Below are 20,411 nucleotides of genomic sequence, written 5' to 3' on the forward strand. Positions count from 1 at the left end.
TCTTTCACGCTCAGGCTGGCTTCCAACCATGATCCCCTGACTTCCACCAAGTGAGTATCTAGGATTACAGGTTTGATCTACTGTACTCAGCTTAGTTAATATTGTTATGAACTGGTGTGTGTGTGGGGGGAGAGAGACAGAGACAGAGACTTCTAACTCCCCAGGGAATGCATTTTTCAGGGTTACTTTCTTACAAAGTAAAACAAAGCCAAGCCTAACAGCACATATCTGAAGCCAGCGTGGGCACAAGTGTGAGACTCTTACAAAATGGACCAAAGCAAAAAGGCCTCCGAATGTGTCCCAAGCGCTAGATAGAATCCTTGCCTAGCAACTGTGAAATCCTGAATTCAATTCCTAATGTGTGGCTGGGTGGTGGAGGGAGGGAGGAAGAAGAGAAGAAAGTAAAATAGAAAAATGTAAAGCCTACTTGGATCAATGGATTTGTGATTAATTCAGTAGGTTAATGAATTGAAATGATGGGAGTGTGATTTTATACGCCTCCTTGTTCATGGATTACTTGTGTCCATTTTAGTGGTTGCTTTGCAGATGTCTTGTGGTTAGCAGAGAGGCCAAGATTTGTGGTCTGGCAAATTCTTTGTGAAGTATTTCCTCCACGCAGTTGTTATCTTGGTAAACTCTCAAGAATGAAGAAAGGTCTGGGAAAACAGACCCAGCTCTGAGCAAATTGCCTTAATCTGTGAGCAGCTGCTTAGATTCCCCAACAAGTTGATCTTCGGTGTGTGTTATTTTTCCGTATGTTGTTTGCAACAGCCCAAGTGGCTTTTCATTATACGTGGAGGAAATATGGGATAAATATAACCCTGTCAGATTCTCACCTCAGTCTCTCCCAAGAAAATCACAAAATGCCTTGCTTGGGCCATTTAAATGAGTTACACTGATAATAAGCAATGAGAGTTGCAAATGTTCATCTTTAATGCCCACTGAACATGGCAAGTAGATGTTCTTGAGGCTGCTAAATCAAAATAATAAGTGTTATAGCTGCTTTGACTCACAAGATTTCTTTCTTAATGAGAAACAGGCAGTGCTGGCTGACAAGAACACCAACCAAATGGCCTCCTCCCGTCCCCTTCAAACACAAGGAGGGGAGACAGAACAAAATGATTCTGAACACATCATGGTGGAAAGCAAATCCTATATTGCTCACACATTCCCAAGAACACACCCATCCTTCGGCATGCATGAAGAACTGAGTTCAAATCTGACTGTACCGCTTTGGCAAGTTTCACACCATGCTCATAGGTGAGGGGTTTCTCCTTCATGTACAGCAGACGGGCCAAGGTTTTGGGGTCATCCCGGAGATCAATCTGGCAAAAAACATACCCATGATGAACTTGTGTCTGTATGTGCATGTGTGTGTATGTGTACCATACTGAGACTTGAACTTAGGGCCTTGGGCTCTTGCATGGACTCAAGACTGGCAGTCTGTCACTTGAGTCACAGCTCCATTTCCAGCTTTTTGCTTGTTAATTAGAGATCATTACTTGGATTCGTTTGCCTGGGCTGGCCTTGAACTGTGATCCTCAGATCTCAGCCTCCTAAGAAGCTAGGATTATAGGAATGAGTTACAGGGCTTGAACTTGTTTGTTTTATCCACTTACTAACTGTGACCTAGAGTTATTTTAGCCTCCCAAATATCTGCGTTTGCAGAATTTTCTTTAAGAAAGTACATCACCCAGGCCCTTGTTCTGTTTGAAAAGGTAAGATGTTTTCTTTGTAAATAGATACTGGCATGTCTTTATTCTGTCTGCTTCAAAGCGGTCACCCGGGGGCTAAGGGCTTACTGCTGTAATTCTGGTGCTGTTGTGATTTTTATTTGTTGATAGATTTCTCGATTTCATTGGTAAGGGCAGACAAGACAACCAGGCAAAAAGCAACACAGCCGCGGTGATTTATTTAACCCTAAATGATATGACTCATTATTTACTACTTATTTCCTAGCTCTGCCACTTTCTTTCTTTTCCAAATCAAATCTTCATCTGTTTTTTTTTGGGGGGGGTGGGGAGTGGGGGTGGGGGGAGATTTGCTCCCTATGAGACTATTCATCAAATAACAAAGATCTGGAGAGCTCTGGAAAGCAAGTTCCAAAGAGAAGTTTCTAAAGAAGGTTTCTTCAATGAATAAACATGAATCTTGGCAAAGACAGAATTTCATGGAAGGGAGCACATATTAGAGTTGATAATTCAATTAAATATCCTGGGTGCATTTCAACTTTACTGTGTATATGAACTTGAGAGTGAGCACACAGACCTGGTGTTTTAAAGAAAAACCAATCTGTTCATTGATGAGCCTGGCGCTCAACCCTACTAAGCCACGTTTTGTTTTCTCCTCCTTTTCTTCTTCTTAATTATTCCACTTAGTGTATGTGCTCAAATAGGCTCAAAAATGACCCTAATGTGTTTGAATGTCCCTTCCAGGCTCCATCAGTATGGAAAAATGTTAATATTTGTAATTTAAAGCAAAAGACTTCATTTAAATAAAGGAATATTGGCTGGGTGCTCATGGCTCAGGCCTGTAATCCTAGCTACTCAGGAGGCTGAGATCTGAGGATTCTGGTTTGAAGCCAGTCTGGGCAGGAAAGTCCATGAAACAGTTATCTCTAATAAATTACCAAAAAGCTGGAAGAGGAGATGTACCTCCAGTGGTAGAGGGCTAGCTTTAAGCAAAAACAAAATCTCAGTGCATCAGGCCCAGAGTTCAAGCCCCAAGACCTGTAAAAATAAAAATAAAGGAGGACGGCTGGATGCTGGTGGCTCACACCTGTAATCCTAGCTACTCAGAAGGCTGAGATCTGAGGATCCTAGTTCAAAAACAAGCCTGGGAAGGAAAGTCCATGAAACCCTCGTCTCCAATAAACCGGCAAAAAGCCAGAGTAGAACTGTGGCTCAAGCGGTGGAGCATTAGCTTTGAGCAAGAGGAACAGCAACCAGATCCTAAGTTCAAACCCAGGACTGGCACAAACAAACCAAAACAAGTAGGAGGAGGAGGGAGCAAGAGGAGGGGGGAGGATGAATAAAGAGAGGAAGGGGGGATGCAGTTATAAAATTCAAGGCATATCCAACATTGAGGGAAGGGGTGGGGTTGGGAGGGAAGGGGGAGAAGGATAAGGGGGACACTGATCAGCATGCCCAGTATTCATAAACTACTTTGTTGAATGGCAACTCCTTCACACAACTACGTAAAGATCAAAACAAAACACCCAACCTTCATGTTTACCAAACAGGGAGAGTTATCATACCAAAACAAAATCATAAAGCCCCTCAGGGTTGCTGGCTTCCGCTGTCTTTGGAATAGTACTTGAAGGTTTTAAGAAAGCAAAGACCATTGAAAACTACAAAAAGCCAGGGCAGGCTTTAATCCATGTATACAATTTGGAAATTCAAATTATAGAACTTTATTAATTTCCAAACACTTGAAAGGTCTTGACCATCCAAGTGTGTTTATCTTGTACGTGTATTTCAACCTTATTTTCTCCCTAAGATCCAGATGATCAAGGTTTTAAAAAGAAGACAGAGAACAAATGGTTTCTCTCTTCCATCTCTTGGTGTGTTATGAAGGAGCTCTGTCACCATATGCCCATCTCGATTACTGGGGTCATTTTGATCTTCACACCTATTTTGTGATTTTAAAACACCTGTGGATTTCAGCTAGAAAAAGTTTTAGAAAATCTGTTCAGCCAATATTCTTACTCTATTACTCCCATTTAGGGCCAGAGAAGAATATTAAATAATTATTTTGTCTGTTGGGCCATGGTGGCACATACCCATAATTTAGCTACTCAGGAGGCTGAGATCTGTGGATTGTGGTTTGAAGCCAGCCCCGGCAGGAGTCTGTGAGATGCTTATCCCAAGTTCACTATCAAAAAAGCCAGAAGTGGAGCTGTGGCTCAAGTGGTAGAGCATTAGCCCCGAGGAAAAAAGCTCAGAGGCAGCACCCAGGCCCTGAGTTCAAGCTCCAAGACACACACTATTTTGTTATTTAAAAAAAAGTTGAGATTATTATTTTTTTGTCAGTTTTGGGGCTTGAACTCTGGGCCTGGGCACTGTCCCTCAGTTCTTCAGCTCAAGGCTAAGGCTCTACCACTTGATCCACAGAGCTACTTCTGGTTTTTTGGTGGTTAATTGGAGATAAGAGTCTCATGGACTTTCCTGCCCTGGCTGGCTTTGAACTTCGATCCTCAGATCTCAGCCTCCTGAGAAGCTAGGATTACAGGCACGAGCCACCAGCACCTGGCTTGAGATTATTTTTGAAAGGCCATATCAAAACTTCCTGCTTCATATTATTTAATATGAAGTTATAACTAGTCAATATAAATTTCATTTTCTGCTCCAGACTAAGTCATCATGCATGCCTAAAGAACATCTGTTCTCGGAAGAGATAAGAGCCCGAGCCTCTTCCATAGCTTTGGTAGAAAACGTGGTGTTAGCAAAAGGTCTCTCTCGCAGCCCACCCCACCCAGCCATGGTCCCCGTTTTCACCTGGGTCCCAATCAGGATATAAGGCACATGGGGCATGCAGTCCTTCAGCTCTGGGACCCACTCCTCCTGGACGTTGTGGTAGGAGGCAGGATTGACCACGGAGAAGCAGATCAAAAACACATCGGTGTTGGGGTAGGAGAGAGGTCGCAGCTGGTTGTAGTCCTCCTGTGGGAGGAGCAGACAAGAGTTTGTTCAGCCTGGGGGGCTGAACCACTGTGGTAGATGGTGGTTCAGTTCCTTCCCCTGTGCCGGAGTGTAGTAGGTCTCTCTATTACCAGAAGTAAAGGAGCCATCCCTCGGGAAAGCTCCTTCTTGATGACACTGCACGTTGCACATATACATTGACATCACACACCTTTTCCTCTGAAGATGAACTTAAAAAGATGTGAGCCACTTTCTTATACTATAAATTATACACAGTGAAGTTCACCCATTTATTTTTAAATTTCTTTTCTTTCTTTCTTTGGTGGAACTGGAGTTGAAACTCAAGGCTTTCTAGGCCGGTGATCTACTATTCAAGCCATATCCCCAGCCCTTTTTGCTTTAGTTATTTTTCAGATAGAATCTTGTAGTTTCCCCTCCTCCCTCTTTGGGCCTGGGTAGACCTGGACTATGATCCTCCTATTTCTATGCCTCCCAGATAGCTGAGATTATAGGTGTGACCACCATGCTTTGCCACCCACTTATTTTTCACGACTAAATTATCTATACTTTGGGTGCACAATATGATGTTTACATAGTCAAATTAGCATATCCATTTCCAGAAGCAGTTATCTTTTAAGTGGGTAACAGCACCTGAAATGTTCTTTCTTAGTGAATTTCCAGTATACAATATAGGTATTATTAAATATAGTCCTCACGCTGTGTACATTAGCTCTCTAGAATTATTCCTTGTGTGTAACTGTAGCTTTGTACCTACAAACGATCTCCTCTCCATTTCCTGCTCCTCCATACCCCTGATAACCACCATCCTACTCAGTTTCTATTATTTAAAAGTTCCCCCATTCCAGTGTGTAATTCAATAAAAGTCACTGCAATCAGAGAGACAAACGGCACATGGTCTCCCTGATCTGTGGCTGTTAAATTCAAAATGCAAGGAGATATGACTAAGTAAACAGGACTCAAGAAACACAGGACCTCTACTTAATTTGCTGTATCATTTCTAGATGACTCCATGTTTGTGACCTCAAATATGGTATATACATGTGCACATCTGAAGGAAGCTAGGAGGAAGGCACAGAATCAGAGGAAAACAGGAAAAAATACAACAGAGAGGCCCATCAGCTGCACTAGACATTGATGAAAATGAACTAAGCAACTCAAGGGTAGCGATGGGAGGGAGGGAATGAGAGGGAAAAAGGGAACAGCTAACACTAAGCAAAAGGAAAGAAATGTACATATCACCTGATTTGGAAGAAATAGTTGTATTGTCAAAGTTCACAGAATTCACAAACTTTATAGATCATGATAATGACAATTTGCCTTGTGAAGGTTAAAATGTGTTTGTAACTTTAACTATCACTATCCCACAATACTGTGAAATTTATGTAATCATTTAATCTCAATAAAAAATTACTTAAGCGCCCAGGCCTAGAGTTCAGGCCCCATGGCCAACAAAAACAACAAAGTTACTGCATTTCTCACATTGTGATTGTCCTATACAAAGCATGCATTTAAATCAGTAGGCCCCTGGCCAAAGCAAAGCAATCTTTTCTTATACAGTTTTGGGAAATTGTTTCCACACTTAATGTGGAATAAGCTAACCACAATACAACACAAAGCATTGTTTGTTTTGAAGAAATATGTGGGGTGAAGATTTAGAGCTAAAAATTTGGGTCTTGTTTCTAAATTTACTTCAACCACACAAGATGGGCAAACAAATACAATGCAGATCTTTTTGTTCCCAAGACTTCTCCAGATCTTTCAGTAGGAAGTCTTACATGTTTTCATAGAATTTAGGAACCAATAAACTGAAAGTAATGTGTGTACATATGCTCACACCCTGTATATTTACACATCCCATTAACATGCATTCAAAGATGTATATAGAGCGCAGTGTGTACATGCATACACTTCATGTGCACACGTGCAACCAGACCCACATGCTCACACACAGGTTAGATAGTGTATCGTAAACATAGCTGGCAAATCCACTCATTTGCTGGAGTCCTGACTGCTCTTCCTTGCAGTTCAAAAATTATGAAACACTGATGTATTCACTGCAAATGCAGGCATTGCCAAAATGCTGAGATAAGGAGGGAACAGTCAGAAGTAGCCCCTTGACCACCAAAAAAAAAAAAAAGGAACATTTGTTTCCATTTCCAATGTGTTTTCCATGATTTTTTCTCTTACAAGGAACCACTGCCTTAATTGCCCTTCCAAGCTTCTAAGATTTCCTTATGTACATAATGTTTAATTTAAAGACATTAATATATATAGTTCATATTGTTAGGCCACTTATTTTAAAAAGCAATGCCATGGATTTTAGTTCATATTTTTTTTCTTTTAAGACTGGAACTCACTCAGCATCTGTGGCTTTTGCTCATTGGCTGTCGCTCTACCACCTGAGTCATGTCTCCAGCACATAACTGTATTTTTGATATAGGGTTATGCTGTGTAACCCAGATTGGCCCGGAACTAACTGTATTGTCCTGGCTGGCCTCAAACTCAAGAGGCTGTCTCTGCCTCCCGAATGCTGGTCTTATAGGCATGAGCCATCACCCTGACTACCTTTCTACTGACGCTACTGGTATCTTTATAAAAAGGCACAGACAAACACGCACACATGTGACTGGAAGGAAGTGCCTTGGACTGTTAGGTGTGGTTGTCTCTGCCTGGTGGCCACATTGTATCATTGAGCTCATCAAAGCACCCAGAACAGGGCTCAGTATGTGTAGTTATTATCATTGCTATGATTAAAACAAAGTGGGACACAAGTTGCTCTTGCCTGTAGTCTGAGATCTGAGATCAAAGTTCAAAGTCAACCTGAGTAGACAAATCTGAGAGACTCTTATATCCAATTAACCAGCAAAAACAAGTGGAAGGGTGGGTCAAATGGTGGAGCAGCAAACAGTCTTGAGTGAAAAAGCCAAATGAGAGCTCAAGGCTTTGAGTTCAAACCCCAGTACTGGAACACACACACAACACACACACACACAACCACCACTACCACCACCACCACCACCAAAACTTAAGCAAAGAGTTTAGGTACTTAAGTACAATACAAGGCAAGATATCAAGAATACAGAAACGTGAAAATCAAAGAGCTGAAGCTGGGCGCCAGTGACTCAGGCCTGTAATCCTAGCTACTCAGGAGGTTGAGATCTGAGGATCATGGTTCAAAGCCAGCCGGGGCAGGAAAGTCTATGAGACTCTTCAATAAACCACTCAGAAAATGGGAAGTGGTGCTGTGGCTCAAATAGTAAAGTGCTTGCCTTGAGCTGAAGAGCTGAGGGACAGCACCCATTCCCAGAGTTCAAGCCCCATGACCACCACCACCACCAATAACAACAACAAAAGAGCTGAAGAGGCACATTTCTATGAAAATGAAGAATGGGGAGTTGAATGCAAAGCTAAATAAATGCTAACATTTACAGTAGGAAGTGAGGGTTAGAGCTAGTGACGGCATCTTAGCCCAGTTATGCCCATGTCTGTCTGGGTGGGCTGTGAGGGATGGTAGGGGTGGCGGTGTGTGTGTGTGTGTGTGTTTGTGTGTGTGTGAATAGCTTATCTCTTGGGACTCCCCTTTCTTCTTTAAAAACCAGCTCTAAACTCCACACTTTCTCTCCCCAGCACTGTTTATGTCTCTCCTTTATCTCTAGAGTATTTCCTCAGAGAGTAGCAAGTTGACTTATGAATTATCTTGAGCTGCAATCGGTAACTGTTCCCTACTCTTCCTGCCCCCCACCCCTTCTTCCCATTGGGACTGTCACCATATCTAGGCCTGGGGCTAGCTCAAGATGATTCACTTTTTTTTGTCTCGTTCTCCTCTTGCGCGTTGCATACTGCAAACCTTCCAAGAATGTGACTGACTCATTGAAAGAAATGGGGTCGCCAGTGACCTCCAAATAAACAGAGCTTTTCTTTCTTTCTTTTTGTTTTATAGAACAGAGCTGGAGAGCCTTTATTAATTTCAAGCAAATCAGACAGAGCAAGAAAAATAATCACAAATTAAAAAGATTTCATAATAAAAATTGATAATAGGTATACATACATATGCAAGAAGATGTAAAAGGCTTTAATTCACATGTGTCCAGTAAACTACCAAATGTGAGAAAAAAAATGACAGAACTACAAAAAGAACTAGACAGATTCCTTTTAATACCTAGAAATTTCAACATCCCAGATAGTAATGGAAAGAACCATCAGGTAGAAAATGAGTGAAGGCATATTTAGACTGAAGAGCACTATCAGTTAACTGAATACTATTAACACTCGCAGAGTATTTTGTAAAACAATAGCAGAGCACAGATCATTGTCAAGCTCAGTGGAACCATTACTGTAGGTCATTTCTGCACTAGAAACCACATTTTAACAAAAAAAGAGAAATCAAATCAGGTATGCTTTCAAATAAAATAAAACTAAATATTAATTATGGGAAATGAAGCAGAAAATCTGCACGTATTTGAAGACCCAAAACAGTTTTTTTTCATTTTCCCTTTAAAAATAGCATAGAGGAATTATATAAAGGGATTTCATTGGTGTATTTACAACATGAATATAATAGACATTGATCAAAACACAATTATATATGATTGTTTATTGACATACATGCACTTGTCATATGCCACACATGCCATAAATGCCATGCATGTCATAAATGACACACAGTGTACATGCCTTATGCCACACACTTCACACATTATACATGTCATACATGCAATTCATGTCACACACCTTAAATGTCATGCACGGTATGCATTACATACATGCCGCATTAGTCATACGTGCCACACATGCCACATGCCATACCTGTCATATGCCATATATGTCAGATGTCATAGTGCCTTTTATGTCGTGCATGCCATGTTATATCACACATGCCATATATGTTACAATGCCATGTATGCTGTATAGGTTATACATGTCATATATGCAACACATGTCATATATGGCAGCAATCATGATGAATGACACATGCAAGAATGCCATCAATCCAGCTATCTTGTTGGGATGGCATTTTTAATTCGGAAAGAAAATTCCTAGTACTGATTCATACTGAGAGATTAAACCGCTGGCACCATACTCCATTCACTTACTCTAATGGGAGAGTGAAAAGAGGAATGTAGTCCATGAACCTCTGACGGGCATAGTCAGGAGGTGAGGATGGGGTGGGGAGGAGATAGAAGTAGAAAGCTATAAAAACTTGTTCTCATTTAAAATTAATAGAACATGCCCTGGAATCTCATAATGTGTGTGTGTGTGTGTGTGTGTGTGTGTGTGTGTGTGTGTGTGTGTGTGTGTGTGATAATACTGGGGCTTGAACTCAGTACTGTTCTTTAGGCTTTTCACTCAAGGCTGGCACTTGACCATTTGAGCCACACCTCTACTTCCATCTTTTTGCCAGTTAAGAGGAAATAAGTCTCATGGACTCTGCTTGGGCTGGCTTTGAACTGCAAGCCTTAGATCTCAGCCTCCTGAATAGCTAGGATTATTGTGAACCATGGGTGCCCAGCCTGGAGTCTCATCTGTTAACAGCAGATCTGTTCTTTCTTGTGGTTTTTCTGTCATGAACAGTCCTATTACTAGGTTAGTCTCTGATCAAACCTCACAGTATAATCTGGGAGTGATTTCCTGACAATGATTAAGCTCCTCAGAGAAAATAAGCTTGTTGGAGGGCTGTTTTGAGCTTTACATTAACCCTTTGAAGATGCCTCTCCATGCTATTTAGTACTTTTATCGTCTCCTAGTAACTTACAGGCTAACAAGGAAACATTGTCTCTTTAAACTGAAGTCACTAGTTCTATGTTGGTGAAAATTCATATGCTTCCATTTCAGAAGAAAAATGCTGAGAACACCATATTTCAGGGAAGCTACACAGTTCTGAACACAAATTCACCTGTGGCATATTAGCCAAAATACAAAAGTGCAATCCAAAAGTCCTCCCACTTTCTCTTTTTGGCTATCCTTGCCATTAGCAAATGGTTGGTCCAGCCGAAGGACTCTGCTCCCCCCATGACACATTAGAGAGCAAGCCACTAACTCATGTCTCTCCTCCTCTGCTGTGTATTTATGGGACACTGAGAATCTCCTGTGGCTCAGGTTCCCACAGCTCTTCTCTCTCTACCTCTGGCTCTTCCTTGTCTGATTCCCTGCTGATTCTGATGACTGAAATCAACTCACTGCGATCCCATTCACAACAAGGGAAGTTACCTGAGCCTCTCCCTCAACTCCATGATGTCACTTATCCATCTTTAGCTTTCTCTCCTATTCCCACAGCACTGACCCTGGGAGGTGGTAATGCAGGGGACCCCATTACCATCAGCCTTTCTTTAGCTTCACTGTAAATGGATATATTGATTGCAGAAAGGCAGGGCCAGCATCCATTCAGTATCCCCAGAGAAGGCTTGCCATTAGAAGCTTAGTCTTTTCCACTTTCTACTGAAGGACTCTTCCCCCCACCCCCCGCTTCTCTTGGTATTGGCTTTAAATCTGTGTGTTCTCCATCACTTAAGTGCCCCACTTCTTTTTTCTTCCTTTGACATCTCATTCTCTTCCCCCTTTCCTTTTCTCCCCTCTAGTTTTCTTCCTTCTTCCTCTTTCAATCTTCACAATAGCTTTTTTTTTTAAACCAGGAAACATGATAAAGCTTATATGAAAACCCTGTGTCCTGGTAGCATGTAGCTGGAAACACATGTATATTTTTAGGAGAGAATGTGGCTTAGATAGAAAAGATCATGTGGGGCTGGGAATGTGGCTTAGTGCTAGAGTGCTTGCCCAACATGCATGAAGCTCTGGGTTCCATTCCTCAGCACCACATGAACAAAAAAGGCTGGAAGAGGTGCTGTGGCTCAAGTGGTAGAGGGCTAGCCTTGAGCAAAAGAAGCTCAGGGAGGGCTGGGAAGGTGGCTCAGTGATAGAGTGCTTGCCCTGCATGTCTGAGACCCTGGGCTCGATTCCTCAGCACCACATAAGCAAAAAGAAAAAAAGCCAGAAGTGGCGCTGTGGCTCAAGTGGTAGAGCACTAGCCTTGAGCTGAAGAGCTGAGGGACAGCATCCAGGCCCAGAGTTCAGGTCCCATGACCAGACCCCCCCCAAAAAAAAAGGAGCTCAGGGACTGTGTCCAGGTCCTGAGTTTAAGCCCCAGGACTGGCAAAAGAAAGAAAGAAAAGAAAGGAAAGAAGGAAAGAAAAGAAAAAGAAAGAAAGAAAGAAAAAAGACAGGAAGGAAGGAAAGGAAGGGCCATGTGGAGGGCGTGCTGAGTGAAATGCACAAGTGATGATTTGTGTTTCAGGCTCCACACATGATACAATGAGTTACAGTACAGATTGCACCTGAGCAGGAAGCTTTCTACATACCTTCTCCATATAGTTTTGTCATGAATTATCCATACACATACGAAAATGGAAATCCTCCATATGCTTGTCCACATGGGTATGGCCGACAGGATAATACATGTGTGGCATGTCTCCATCAGCTATCCCCATTTCTATAATAGCACTTCCTGTCGGCTTCCTAGAAGGGCCTTAGTTTCTCAAACTAGTATTCCAAGAGACTTTTCTCACTTGGTACAGTTCATGCATAGGAAGTTCACTTCCTATTCCTGCAAAACAAACAAAAAAACAAAAGAACACCCCCCCCAACCCCACCACTACTGACAGACTAATGGGTGAAAACATATACAGAACATATACAGAAGAGAATGACATTCTGCCACAAAAATGAAATTCTCTAATCTGCCCCAGTATGGACAAACCTAGAAGATAATGTGCTGTGTGAAATCAGCCAGGCACAAGCAAACAAATGGGGCATGCTTTCACTGACATCTGGAAGCTGAACAGGTTGATTTTGTAGTATTGAGAGTGAATGAGGATTACAAGAAGCTGGGAAGGTGAGGGAGGAGGATAGAGAGATGATTGTTGGTGGATACGGGTAGATAAGAGGAATAACTTAGGCGGGAGCTGGTGGCTCACGTCTGTCATCCTAGCTACTCAGGAGTCTGAGATCTGAGGATCACGGTTCAAAGCCAGACCTGGCAGAAAAGTCCATTGAGACTCTTATCTCTAATAAACCACTAGAAAACCAGAAGTGATGCTGTGGCTCAAGTGGTAGAGCGCTCGCCTTGCTCTGAAGAGCTGAGGGACAGTGCCCAGACCCAGAGTTCAAGCCCCACGACCAACCAAAAAGAAAAAAAAAGAATAACTTGCAATATTCTAAACACAGTACTACATCTGTGACAACTAATTGCATATTTCAAAATGGCTAGGAGAGAGGATTGTAAATGTTCCCAATGCCAAGAAATGGTAACTGTTGGGCTGGGCATCACGATTCACCCTTGGTCACCTCTGATACTTGAGAAGTGCAAATAGGAGGATCAAGTATATAACACCAGCCAGAACAAAGAATAAGAATAAGGCAAAACGAGGTAGGAGCGTGACTCAAGTAGCAGAGTGTTTGCCTAAGCATGAGGCCCTGAAAAAATAACTCCAATATCATAAAGAAGATAAATATTTCAGGTGATAAATAGGTCTGTATTTTAATATTACAATTTATGGATGTGTCAATATATGTCATCAAAAAATTTAAAAATGTATTAAACAAGGATATATAAGTATCAAATATTTACTGTAGTTATGACACTACTAGTTACTGCATTATGAGTTATTTTTCTGTCCCTTAAGAAATTATCAACATGTGTAATAGGACAATACTTTGCATTAGTAGTCAGTTATAATTGTATTTTTTTATTTTTTGGAAGTTGACTATTGTGTAATTTGAAGACAGTTACCAACATGCAATACTTTCCATATGTCACAATAACAAAGTAGGAACTCATATAAATTATCTCATCCAGTCTTCTTTTAATTTTAACCAGTATTACAATTCCCCCAAGGGAATCATATTTAACGATGTCACTTTAAAAACGTTTTGACCAGGATTTTTTTGCAACATGGTTTTTCAAATACAATTTCTACTTGGATGGGGTAAGGCTGCAAAAGCAGCTGTGATGATTAGTGGAAACCTGTAATGCGAGGAGTTACAAAGAAAAAAAAGAGTCCTTGCGGAAGAAACAGTTTCTTTTCAACTGATTTATATCTAAGCCATCTTCTGCATAATACTTAAAAAGTATATTAACATGTATAAAAAATAAAACTACAAAGGCTGTGTGTGTGTGTGTGTGTGTGTGTTTTATCTAGTCCCACCCACATTTCTTGCATTTACCTTGACATTTACCTGGACTTTCAAATGGCATTTATACCTAACAATTTATTCTTAACTTATCCTACCATGTTATTCTCAGAAGAAGCTCTTAGTAAAATTTGGCCAAGAATAAGGAATAATGATATATTAAGGAAGGTAATATTGGCTTTGACTTTTAGCAAATCTTCATATATATACATACATACACACACACACACACACACACACACACACACACACACACACACATATAGAGAGAGAGAGAGAGAGTGAGAGAGAGACATCATTAGCATTTACTGGCTGAGTTCTAATATATCTCATGAAAATTCCTAGGAATGATTTCAGCACTCTGGGAGAAATAGTATTTTAAGGTGTTGTGAGACACAACTTACTAATGTGGCTTTGGTACATCTCACTTATTCAGAGACTCCAACTTAACAACCTTAAGGTTATACCACAGAGTCCCTGGAGAGTCAAAAGTCACCCAAGTTGTGCTCTGATTTGACAAAAATATATTGTCTCTTATTACTAGATTATGTGTTTCTTAGGAATGAACAAGATGCAATGTATTTCTTGCCACCTGATGCTTACAGCTTAGTGGAGAATACAGGCAAATAAATGGACAACTGCAACACCATGCGTTCGTATTTTCTAAATGATGACTCACAATGATACCAAGACAATTTGCTTGGAGGGCTCTTCAGGACTCTTCTCCAAGCAGACTGAATCTGCATCTGCATTTGGAAGGCCAAGCCCGGTAAACTAGGAGTGACAGCTCATTTCCCAAAGGAAATGTATTTCAAAAAGGGATGAGAAGTTATGGAGGAGGAGAGGCTTGTGTGGGGTTTCTCTCATGGTGGGCTGAGGGTCAATACTGGTATGGGGTTACACTTTGAGAGAACAGAAGGCATTATTGGAATCTAAACAATTAGTTATTACAAGAGCACCACTGCACAAGCATGGAAGGATTCAGGGATTGAGAGATATAAAATCAGAGAGGTAAACTCTAGGATATACAAGATCATAGACAGCTTGTTAAAGAATAGCCCAACAGCAATGAGAAATGGTTGAGTATCTGATGCCAAGAGAAACTCACTGTCGCCATTATATGTTGTTTCTGGCTCATCTGAAGGTTTAGATGCTACTAATACTCATGTACACAGCTCAGAAGGAAAAAGTTCGGTCCCTGCTAATAAGCTTTCTGTAGCTTCCATTCCCTGTGTTGTCTGAAAATAATGGAAAGTACCAGAAATAAACAGTTAATGAGTTTTACATTGTACATCATCAGGAGTTTGTGATGAAATTTCATGCATCCCTTCTCCATCCTATTCAAGATACAAACATCACTTGTCCAATGTGTCCACACCATCTTGCTCATGAGACCACTGATCCTCAATGGTTAATCAACACTGCTGGGGTTCACTGTGCTGCAGTATCCTAAGGCTGCATCATGATGCTGATGTTACTCAACTCAATTCATCTCATGTACATACCATATCACCTCTTCCTTGAAATAATGGTATAGAATATCATAAAATATTTTAAGAGAAAAACCACTTTCACATAACACTACACACATTTCAAATGGACGCACTTCAAAAATGAAAGACACACGTCAAAGTCAACATACATGTCAAAATTGACACATGCCATAAATGACACACATGGCAAAATCAACACAAATGCCCAAATAAATGCATGTCAGAATGGACACACATGCCCAACCCAACACATGTCACAAATGACATCAAAATCAACATGCATGTCAAAATTGGCACACATGGAAAATCTGTCACACAAACCAACACATCAAAATCAACACACATGACAACTGACAGGTCAAAAATTGTGAAAATAGACAAAACCAACACGTCAAAATCAACATACATGTAAGAAGCAAAACATGTCAAAATCACATAGGTCAAAATAACACATGCCAAAATGGACACACATATCAAAATGACATGACCAAAATGATAAACATCAGGTGGGACATGCATGTCATCAGAATGTGTTATGCATGTGATAAGAGGCATACAACACACATGGTATATGTGACACAAACATGGCCAATGATATGCATGTATGCCACATGCACAGTACATGAAACACATAACATGCATGACGCAATACACGACATACAGCTGACATGTGACAGCATATATAACACTGGTGCCATGCATGACACACATGACACGAACATGTTACATGAATAGCAAACATGGCATATGACACATATGATGTGTCACATGGCATTTGTGACAGATAACATATGCAATGTGTCACACATGTAACACCCCACACATGTCTCAATATGTCACATATGACATGATACATATCACAAATGACATACATGGCATACAGGTATGCATGTCATACATGACATATATGTAACATATATGCAATGCATGCAACCTCTACTACATGACATACACGTCATATGTGACACTCATAATTTGTGAAATACATGTCATTTGCAACAGACTACATGTGTCCCACACAGAGTGTACATGTCTTGTATGTCATGTACCCCACCTGCAACATGTTATACATGCCATATGCACCATACACATATCATTCATGTTATATACCATGTTATGTGCCATGCACATATCATGCACATGTTACATGTTAAACATGTCATGTCATGTGCTATATGCTATTTGTCATATATCATCATGCTAACACATGTCATATATCATATGGGTATAACCTGTCTCACATTTGTCCTATAAGGCACATATGTGTGTCATGCAAGATTTATGTGACATCTACATGGCACATGACCCATGTCCCTCAGCTCTTCTGCTCAAGGCTAGTGCTCTACCACTTGAGCAACAGCGCCACTTCCGGCTTTTTTTCTTTTTGCTTATATGGTGCTGAGGAATCAAACCCAGGGCCTCTGGCATGCAAGGCAAACGCTCTACCACTGAGCCACCTTCCCAGCCCCTCAAATATTTTTGACCTAAAGTCAGTCATATCATTTGCAGAACCCATGGGTATGGCAGGCTCACTATACAGAGAGAATTTTTACAGATCTATCGATATTTAACTTTTTAATGCATCTCTTAGCTATTATGTGCAAATTTTGGGACTCCTAATTTATGCATATCTTTTGTTCACTATCTAGAATATAAAGAGAAATAGGCAAATGGATTTTCTTTTGGACTGATTCAGAAATTGTCCTTTCCTATGTAAGAATATACTGTGTGAATGTTAACAACATTTTGAAAAGAACATTACTTCCGGTTTCTACCCCTCCATCTTCTCTATTCTGAGAAAGCGTCTTTCCAGGGTTGGCACAGACACTTCTGTGGCACTTCTGAACCGAGGGGACCCATTGACCCAGACGTGGCAGCAGAGACATACAGAAATGTCCACGTGGGCCTCAATGTTCACCACAAAGGCTGATGCTATGATTTTGGGTTGAGCTGGGACAGCCAAATCTGAGTGGTCATGTGTTCCATAATTTTCATCTTTTTAGGCGAGGATAAAATGCAGATCTTCCAAAGCAAAACATGAGTCCCAGAGACAGAGCGGCATCGCCCCCCCCCATACTCTAAGAGCAATGGTATCAATTGCTAGCCTTTATCCCTGCAACAGAATCAATGTACATTTAATGAAATGGCAAAGACAAATGCAAATTCTCGCTGTCTTCTTTCCCACTGGATACTTTATTCATTTTCATGTATTGTCTTCCCCAGCTACAGCAAAGTGCCTTTATTCTCCATTTCCTCATAATTCCTTATGCTTGGTGCTCTGAAAACACTGATCTCTTTGTGTCGACTCTCTTTCACCTTCCCATTCCTGACTGATTATCCCATTAGGAACTCAAATCAGACACTGCCATTTTTGTGCCAGGATCCCCTCTGGGCACTTCTAGAGCACCTGGGCCTCTTTCCACCACAGAATTGACCACACTGTATTATAATTTTCTGCTTACTTAATAAGAATACTCCTCCTAGATGAGCACAGGTAGGGCAGAACTAGTGTATTTCATGTTGTAATCCTTCTACCTAGTAGACTGGTTCATTAGTGATGTTTAATAAACATCTGGTAAAACAAAACAGACCATTAAATAATCAAATGCACTGAACTCAGACCCACATTCACCAAGATACAGCTGTGACCAAATCTAGGTATACTCATTTAGTTACTTATTACCATACATCAAAAGGTACTGGATATAGTGCATCTGTCAATGACCTGATCAAATTAAAGCCAGTTCCTGGAGTGTCCATCCAGAACACAGAAATCTCCAGACACATATCTTGTTCAAGCCCTCCAAGGCCATCGACAAATGTATTCTCAATATACACAACTTCACTTCCAATCAAAGCTTAGTTGGATGGTATTAAGTCCTGCATATATTCAGTTTACTTCTTTTTTTTTTTTTTATCGGTTGTGGGGCTTGAACTCTGGGCTTGGGTGCTGTCCCTGCGCGCTTCAGCTCAAGGCGAGCGCTCTACCACTTGAGCCACAGCATCACTTCCGGTCTTCTAGTGGTTTTTATTGGAGACAAGAGTCTCACGGACTTTCCTGTCTGGGCTGGCTTTGAACTACGATCCTCAGATCTCAGCCTCCTGAATAGCTAGGATTACAGCCATGAGCCACCAGCGCCTGGCTCAGTTTACTTCTTATAAACTTCAATTTCATCCTTTTGTTGCTATGTGTGAGAAAAGACAGCTGATGCATGTGTTCAAGGGTTTTCACAAAGGTCAACTAGCATTCAAATTTGTGCTGGTGAAATTAACTCCTCTTTCAAAAACTTAATGAGAAAGGACAGCGTTGTGAAATGGGGGAGCAAGAACAATATTGCTTAAATAAATTGGCATTTGCACTTTGATTACCCTGTAGTTTCTGTCATACTTGCTCTAGTTCCCCACCCATGATTTCTGTAACTCAGAATTTTAAGTGACAGATCAAGCATCTTTCAAATTTTCTTTTCCAGGAATCAGCATAGACTCAGGAGTTACCCAGGTATGGAAGAAATTGTGGTTACCCACAAATGTTTATTAGTTATCCAGCATCTGCTTAACCTACCACAAGATGGCAGCAGACACTATATATTTAAAACCTCAAAGCCCCAAACCAAGAGTCAAGAGAAACATCAGAATTAGATAAGGTAGGACAAATAACTGGTACTCTGCAAGGCTCATACCAGTTTGATTCTGTACCCGTCAGCTATTGGATAGATAGGGCAGTCATGATAGAAAAGTTAGGGAGACCAGGGGTTGCTGGACTGCTGGAGGGAAGGGGAGAAGAGGGCTCTGTTGCTCAGTGAGTCTGCATTGGGCTTCACAGTGTTCTGTATTTTGGATTTTTTTCCCCTGTGGGAAATCCGAGTCCTGCTGCATAAGTCTGCTGGCCAACAGGATTGTTTATTGAATGTATAGTTAAGGACGCTAAATGTACCACTCTAGGTGAATAAGAAATGGCCATTGAGTTGGAAAACGAAAATGCAAAATCCTGAAACCATGTGAATGGAGAGAGGTGAAGTTTCCTTTGGCCCTACGCCTCATCTCCTTCTTTTGGAGCTGGCAATGGGCCTTGAACTCAGGGCCTCACACTCTCACTTGACTTTCCTATTCAAGGCAGGAGCTCTACTTCCATTTTTTTGCTCTTTTATTGGAGATAATTGTCTCATGGCCTTTTGGTGCCTGGGCTGGATTTGTACCTAAGTCTCAGATCTCAGCCTCCTGCATAGATAGGATTACAGGCGTGAGCCACTAGGGACTGGCTCTCTTGCCTTCTGTTAGTTAATCTAGTAATGCAGGCTGAATTGGCAAAGTATGTGCTCCTTGAAGAGATAGTGTCTTCACTTACAAGAGCCCCTTGTTGGGCCTTCCAGGTTCACGGAGGGCATGGGGTGATGGTGCTGGGGTGAGGTGGAGGAGGGAAATGGGGTGAGGGGAGATCTTTCAGTGCTTCTTGGACTTTCTGTGCATGTGAATCACTTGGGGACCTTGTAAAATCACAGCTTCTTATTCAGCAGCAAGATTGGAGGACACAGCCGGAGAATTGCATTTCTAACAAGCTTCCATGTGCCCTGCAGGTACGGCTGGCTCAGGGACCAACCCCATAGTAGTGGAGAGCCGCACGGAGCACAGCTCCTTCCTCCCACCCACAGCATCAGTCCCATGTTCATATTACTCCCTCAGCCAAGCTTGCTTTGTGAAATCTTAGTCCACTGTGTATACAATCAGGAGGCAAAGAGACAAATTCTCTGTGTTCAAATCCCCACCCTGTCAGGTATTACAGTGAGGTTTTAGGTAAGTTCTTTCTGCCTCTCTTTCCTTTTCTGTAAAATAGATATGATAAAATGCTGGCCTTAGGGTTGTTAGGAAGAGAAAAAAAATGTGTTGGTATTTTTGGACTATTTGGAATGACGTCTTGAATCTAAGTAAGCTTAGCTTTGCTTTGTGTGTGTGTGTGAGAGAGAGAGAGAGACACACACACACACACACACACAGAGAAAGACAGAAACAGAGAGAGAGAGAGAAAAGACAGAGAGAGAGAGACAGAGAAAGACAGAGAGAGAGTGAGTGTCGGGGG

At 41.3% G+C, this 20,411-nt stretch overlaps 1 protein-coding gene across 3 annotated transcripts in view; it reads right to left on the bottom strand.

Annotated features, from left to right (window-relative positions):
* Rhoj (ras homolog family member J) overlaps positions 1-20,411 on the bottom strand; it is a 90,075-nt gene that overhangs the window by 8,828 nt on the left and 60,836 nt on the right. The window contains exons 3-4 of one of the 3 annotated variants that reach the window (XM_013013970.1): positions 4,497-4,661; positions 1,230-1,325 (exon numbers count right to left, since the gene is read on the bottom strand). In XM_013013970.1, the coding sequence (XP_012869424.1) occupies positions 1,230-1,325; positions 4,497-4,661 (261 nt within the window). Of the gene's footprint in view, positions 1-1,183; positions 1,326-4,496; positions 4,662-20,411 lie in introns of all 3 variants that reach the window. The other 2 variants (XM_013013975.1, XM_013013981.1) reach the window with 2 other exon arrangements.

The sequence above is a fragment of the Dipodomys ordii genome, unplaced genomic scaffold (genome assembly GCF_000151885.1).
Source record: "Dipodomys ordii isolate 6190 unplaced genomic scaffold, Dord_2.0 Scaffold2, whole genome shotgun sequence".
NCBI lineage: Eukaryota > Metazoa > Chordata > Mammalia > Rodentia > Heteromyidae > Dipodomys > Dipodomys ordii.